The sequence below is a fragment of the Penaeus vannamei genome, chromosome 26 (genome assembly GCF_042767895.1).
Source record: "Penaeus vannamei isolate JL-2024 chromosome 26, ASM4276789v1, whole genome shotgun sequence".
Classification (NCBI taxonomy): Eukaryota; Metazoa; Arthropoda; class Malacostraca; order Decapoda; family Penaeidae; genus Penaeus; species Penaeus vannamei.
In genome coordinates, this window is record NC_091574.1 from 28,106,559 (window position 1) to 28,114,058 (window position 7,500).

Genomic DNA, 7,500 nt, shown 5'->3' on the forward strand with positions numbered 1-7,500 from the left:
ATATCCAAACGGAAATGGCAATCCCTCCCTCGCCCAAATGAAATAGTGACGAAAATAAACCTTATGCAATAAATAGGTATTTACTAAAATGTGACTCCGTAAAAAGGTCAAAACTACGCAACATGTTAGTCGTCGCTGTGCTCCAGCCATATTGTTGTTTATCAGCTGTTCACAAGATAAGGTGACCGTACTTTCTTGGTATGAGTGAGATACCGCGACAGAAACAGTAACAGTGAGATAACGGTAACTGTAATACAACTTATGTAAGAATCGGGGAGGTAAGATACCGTGTAGTGGTCGAGGAGACGTGCGAGTTGTGGTGTGTGAGTGTGAGTGTGATCAGCTGACAGGTTGCAGGAAATGAATTTTATGACCGGGTTCGCGTAATCTTTTTGAGAAAGACTTTTTGAACGAGTAATTGCCAAAGATATTGAGCATATTGTCATTTTAGGGATCTGGGGAGTGGTGAGTTGACAGGTTAAAAAGAGTAGATGTTTACAGTGGTTTGTGACTACAGTTCAGGCTTCCAAGAAAGAATTTCACTCCACCAGGAAATGATTTTCTGCTTGGATATATTTTGGGTAAACAATTCTGTCTTTTGTTTATTGTATAAAAAAAATATATGACTGGAGTAACAGTGTCTAGGTAATATCCTGTTATTAGTTAATTGTAATATGGTTCTATATAGTTATTATGCATAACTTAAGTAAACTTTCAAGTTTAGCTGTCTTGGCATTTCCCAATAGGAAATTGTGAAATTCTAAGCACTAGACAAGCACTTTGTCATTGACTTTTGTAAATTACCTTTTATGATGTAAGTAGAATGCATACTGAAATTTATACTCGATGAAAAAGGGAATTTCACATGACATGGCATTTCATGTTTCATTTAATCAAGTGACAAGGTAGAGTTAAGAGTGTTTTTACTGCTTGACTGAAGTCATGGTTAAGTTAAGAGTAATTCAGATGCCTTTTTTGTGTGACATTTTACTTGCAATTGATATCAGTCTTGTTCACTATACTGGTAGATATAAGTCACAAAATTATACATATTATTATTTATTTTCTTTCATTTCAGATGCAGGTTACTGCATATCCAATAACGATGTGAATAATGAAAATGTAAAGACATTTAGATAGTAAAAATAGAATAATTTGATTTTGAGGGATTCAGTTAATTCGTCAATTTCTTTTGCTTCATGGTCTGGTTTGAAAAATTAGACTTTCTTGATTGTGTTTAAATTCAATGAAAAATATAGAGAGAAAAAGAATTATGTTCCAGAAAGAATATGTGTTCATGAGAATTGGATATTCATCGTGAACTTCAGTGTGATGAACTGAGCACGAATGAAATGAAACAAATTCAGTAGAAAATTTTGTATGTTTCTTTGAATTTTTTTTTTTTACTTTTTTCTTTTTCTTTTGTCCAATTCTTATTTGGTATTGAAGTTATTGAAAAACAAAGTGAGTGACTGCAGACGACAAAACTAAGTACTTAGGAACAGAAAGTATTTTTTTTTGTGTGTGTGCGTGTGGAGAAAGAGGAAGGGAAGGCCATCATGAGGCAGTTAGATGATTCTCAGTTACGAAGGCTTGAGGAACACAAGTACTCATGCATGTCGGTGTCATTGATGGACCCTTTGATGCAGAAATGGTGGTGTTGGCTAGTGGAACAATGCCCTTTGACCCTAGCACCCAATCTGATCACCATTACGGGTCTTGCTATCAACATTTTCACCTCGCTTATTCTGGTTTACTACAGTCCAGATGCAAAACAGGAGGTAAGTGACTCATGGCAGCCTCATTCTGTTGCTAATGTGTTTTAAGAAGGGGGGAAGGGAATTTTGGCAGTAGTGTAAAAATACATTATCTAGTATGTATCATCATGTTAACTCTTTTGAGCATATCAGCTGTTGTTCACAGCTTTCTAGTTCAGAGTTGAAAGCAAGATTGCCAATAAAGAATTGAAGGGAAGATAATGTGGGCCTATGTTGTTAATTTCCTTCAGAGGCCAGCAAACCTCAACGAAGATAGAATTTGATTGGTTCTTTATTTGATAGCAAATTGTAAGAAAGGTTTACAGGGTCTGACTTGCCAGATCATTTGTAGTGGACGTTTGTTGGCTTTTACTGACAGCACAGATGTATGGTTGTCTTCTTAACATTTATCTATTAATGTTTAAGTATCCCATATCCTTTGAAAATTTTCAGTTTATTTCATTTTCAATTTGTGAATCTCTGATTGTATATATGGGGTATCATTATTTGTTGTTATATTTAACTTATTTTTCCAATTAAATAAGGCAAAGCAGTAACATATGTATTTATTCCTATGACTTAACTCTGTAAATGTCAGTAGTTTGATATCATTGTTGCTCCTCTTTATTGGGCGCAGTATATTTTAGCAACGTCAGTGTTGTTATATTTAACCGTTTCCCTAAACATGAGAGTACTGCATTTACTCTTGACTTATGTATGTTATCTTCTGCCTGTCTCATTCATTTTTTTTTGTTAAGATTACTTTTTTAATATACTGTATTTTGCTTGTTTTCATTTTAGATTTTATTTTGTTACTCTTTTATCAGTGGCAGTATTCTCTCTTTTTCTTCTTTCTTTCTGAGGCAAAGATGTAACTGACAAGTTGGTGGTGTTTGATGGTTTACAAATAGATGATGGTAATTATTTGGTAGAAAAAATAGATAGATAGTAAAGATTCTAATACAAGGAGATGGAATTCTTAAGAGGGTTTTGTTGAGCCCAGCAAAACATTTTAGTCCATTGGGAATGATAAATGTATTTGTTGGTAGGACTAGTCTCATTTAGGTTGTTATGCAATGAGTTGTTTTATTTCTATAATAATTCATTATTAGCTATTTAATGACTAGTATTGTTTGAATATACACTGATTTTTTTTTTCTTGGTCGTAATAATGATTTTATATCATACTTAATTACAAGTATGATTGTGCTTATAATTACTGTAAGAATTATATTTATAATTGTGGTTGAAAATGCAACTGCAATTAACAATTGGTAATCATTTATAATCACAGAGGATTGATTATAATTACAATGAATGTTATTTGAGGATGATCATAATAATAGTAATGATATTGTTAATATTAATGATTATGATGATAATGATAACAATAACAATAAGGATAAGGATAAGGATAAGGATAAGGATAAGGATAATGATTAGGATAATAGTGATAATGATAATGACAATGATAATAATAATGATAATGATAACAGGAAAAATAATGATAATTATAATGATAATAACAATGATAATATTATTGATGATAATGATAATAATAATAATGATAATGATAATGGTGATGATAATGGTAATGCTTGTCATAATGATGATGATGTTAATAATGATAATGTTAATAATGATAATATTGATAATGATAATATTGATATTGATGATACTAATAATGTTACTACTACTACTACTACTACTATTACTACTACTGATATGACTACTACTGCTGACAATGATGATAATGATAAGGATGATAATGATGATAGTAGTACTAATGATTATGATGATAATGATAATGATAGTAATGGTAGCATTAGTAGTAATAGTAATAGCAGAAAAAATAATCATCATTATGGTTATAATTATAATGAAAATAATTATAATGAAAATTATATCAATTTCGATGTAATAATATTGATATTGATAACCTAATGATTACAATAAAGATAATGTTAACCGCATGCCAACAGGGATGGCATATGTGTACATGCCATGTCCATTGTGTGTTTAATTTAGTAATTGTTTTTACGCACAGATGGCTGCAAGTACTAGATCACCAATGAGCCAGTTACAAGAAGTACCTGTCTCCGTGCTTCACCCTTTTCCTTGATTTTCAATAATATTTTCTAGCTTTTGATAATGTTATTAATACCATTAAAAGTATAGTAATTACAGTGTTTATAAGAGAAATAATTGGATCAATATTGATAGCATTAATAAAAAAAGCATTTTCCTGCCAGTTCAAGGAAAGCTGAGGTCACAAGATATACTGATGGACTCTTGTGGCTATACACTGGCAGAGCCATCTATGTGCTGAGACATTTAACATAACACTAAAGTGAACGTAACATTTTCCCAGTGGCACTGGGTTGATAAGGATACTAATAACAATGATACTGATGATGATAATAGTAATAATGATTGGTGATATGGTAATAGTTTTCATAATGATAGTTATGATAATGATAATAGCACTACCTTCCCAAAACCTAGCTCGTTGTCATTGTGGAAAGGCTTAGGAGACAGGGACTGAGACCCAATGTAGAGGATTACCCCTACCTTGGGCCTCAGCCCTTGCCTCAACTAATTTTGCTTGGTCCTTTCTTCTCTTCTTTCCTCTTCCGTATCTTCTTTATTCCCTTCTTCTATCCCATTCCTAAGGTGTGAGAGCCGTGCTGAAAGGATGAAAGGCTGGCTTTGTGTCAGTCACAAACAGCCTCCGGAAGCCATTGTCACGGTATTCCCTTATCCCTTATGGGGAACCTGAGGGGTAGACCGTTTCTTTTCCCCAGTTAATTCAGGCTCACCATGGCCAGTAATGAAGATTCTTTACCCTTAATAGAGGCATTAAGGCTTGCCCCTTCATCAAATAGTCTATCTGAATTTGATTTTGATGGTTTTCTGACCCCTGCCCCTCCTTTGACCACTGCTCCGACCACTGATGCTAATACCCCCTCTTTGACGTTTACGAACAACTCTAACCATGCTGAAACACCCACCCAGGTTATTACTCAACCCCTAGAAAGCACCTCTTCCTCATCCCCAACATTCTCCTCTTCATCTTCTGCTGCACAACCAACTTCAATGTCAACCCCCTCTTCCCTTTTTATCTCTAAACTTATTCCAAAACAGTCCTACGCTCTGCTCCCCCACCATCTACATAAGATGTTTCTGCATCTCCCCAGCTTTCCCATATACTCTAAACCTACGTCCTATGTTTACTCACCCTATCCACCAATCAAATCCATTTTCCGTCCTAAATCCAGATACTCCAATCTCTACCACATCCTCTTATACCTACCCCTCCTCAATTTCGCTGTCGTACCAGGCAACCTAAACGTTCCCCTTCATGCTCTCCTACTACATTCTCTCCTACACCTACCTCTTCATCTGTTTCTCAGTTATCTATCTCCTCTTCTCCTCCTTATAAGAGAACCTTTGTTTCTCAGTCCTCTATACCTCCAGAAATTCTTGAAGACATCCAAAACTTCTTAAAGATGACTCTAGGGAACACTCCGCTCTCTTATCCACTCCCCAATCCCTCTGTTCTTACTCCTGCTACATTTAAAGTAGTTGCAGATATTCATCCTCCTCCTTCCCAAGTTCACTCCGCCCCCTTCCTCCTACACCCTCTCTACCACTTCCACTTGAATACTCACACAGATCCTCTATATCACAGCAGTGTTCTTCTCTAGACCCCTCCTCTCCAGACATTTTTCCTGTTGCTTCACCACCTTCCCCAGTGTCGCTTTCTCAACCCCTGGATCCAACAGCCACCTCTGTTTTCCTTGATCAATGTCCCTACTTCTTCCCCAGTCACAGATATACTGCAATTCACTCAGTTGCTCTACCCCCTTATATTCCCCCAACCCCTTCCCAAAATGCCTCATTCTCTCAACCACCCAAACCAAACCCTCTTCCAAAACCCAATTCTTTTCCACATATCATGTCCTCTCAACCACCCAAACCACCCATACCCCTCCCCCCCCTCCAAACCCCCTCCCACTCCCTCCTGAATACACACGTGAATCTCTTTTATCACAATACCCCAGACCCCACCATCCCTATCGAACCCCCAGACACTGCTCCTTCACCTACTCCTGATTCTTTATCTCAGCCTTCAGATACCTAATCCCTTACTACTAAGACAACCATATCTACTGCTATCATCTATTATCTCTATTCCATCCCCAGTCACAGATTCACTTAAAATCTCTACCTCCTTAACCTCCCTCCTTTCCATTTTTGTTACCATACTTTACTATAACTAATCTTTGACATCTAACACCTTCCCCTCCTCCCAGGTGCTTCTCCGACTTTTCAACAGCTATCTCTATTATTCCTTGAACATTTTTCCTATACCTTCCCCAGTGACAGATTCGCTATAATTTTTTCATTCATTTTATCTCCTTAACCATGTTAGTTGTAATGATGATAGTAAAGAGATTGGCATTATTTATAATGATAATCACAAAAATGATGATAGTGATAATAAAGATAATAATGTTTATGATTATGATAGTAATGACAGTGATAATAATGGTAATAATAATGATAATAGTGGGAGGTAATGGTAATGATAATGATATAGATATTAATATGATTATTGATGATTATAATTATTATTGTTGTTATTGTTATTATTATCATTATTATTATTGTTGCTGTTTTTTACTGCTTTTTTATATCTTGTTCTTATTCTCATACTTGTTCTTGATCTTGATCTTGTTTTTGTTTTTGTTTTACTAATGTTATTACTATTACAATGTTGTTATTATGATAGTATTATTATAATGATAATGACTGGTTTTTTCTATTATTATTATTATTATTGTTGGTCGAGGTGGTGGTGTTACTGGTGTATTATTGATTATTATTGTTATTGTTATTGTTATTGTTATTGTTATTGTTATTATTATTATTATTATTATTATTATTATTATTATTTTTATTATTATTATTATTATTATTATTATTATTATTATTATTATTATTATTATTATTATTATTATTATTATTATTATTATTATTATTATTAATATTATTAATATTATTATTATTATTGTTATTGCTATTGCTATTGTTTGTTATTGTTATTGTTATTGTTATTGTTGTTGTTATTGTTGTTGTTGTTGTTATTATTATTATTATTATTATTATCATTATTATTATTATTATTATTGTTATTATCATCATTATCAGTATTATGGGTTTTGTTATTGTTGTTGTCATTATTGTTAATATTATGATTATTATTATCATTGCTATTACTATTACTATTACTATTACTACTATTATCATAATCATTATAATGGTGATGATGATGATGATGATGATGATGATAATGATGATTATTATGATCATTTTTTATATTTATTTATTATCTTTGTCATTATCACAGAACCGGCTTTTTGTCACAAACTCTTATCTCAGTTGCTAGGACAGTGAATTCCTTTGAAGGACTGGTTTTGGCTATCAATGTCATTATTATTTTTTTGTTATTTGTTATTATTATTATTATTATTATTATTATTATTATTATTATTATTATTATTATTATTGTTGTTGTTATTGTTATTGTTATTGTTATTGTTATTGTTATGATTATGATTAAGATGATAATTATTATCATTGTATTTACTATTGTTGTTGCTGTTGTATTGTTATTATTATTATTTTTATTATTATTATTATTATTATTATTATTATTGTTGTTGTTATTGATATTATT

At 32.8% G+C, this 7,500-nt stretch overlaps 1 protein-coding gene across 18 annotated transcripts in view; it reads left to right on the forward strand.

The window, feature by feature from the left end:
* Nucleotides 1–110: 110 nt before the first annotated feature.
* The window catches only part of bbc (choline/ethanolaminephosphotransferase 1 bbc), a 22,876-nt gene continuing 15,486 nt past the window's right edge, over nucleotides 111–7,500 (forward strand). For 2 of the 18 annotated variants that reach the window (XM_027366909.2, XM_070139629.1), the window contains exons 1-2: nucleotides 291–323; nucleotides 1,450–1,781. In XM_027366909.2, coding sequence (XP_027222710.1) covers nucleotides 1,560–1,781 — 222 coding nt within the window. In that variant the 5' untranslated portion in view covers nucleotides 291–323; nucleotides 1,450–1,559. The other 16 variants (XM_027366904.2, XM_070139628.1, XM_027366906.2 and 13 more) reach the window with 16 other exon arrangements.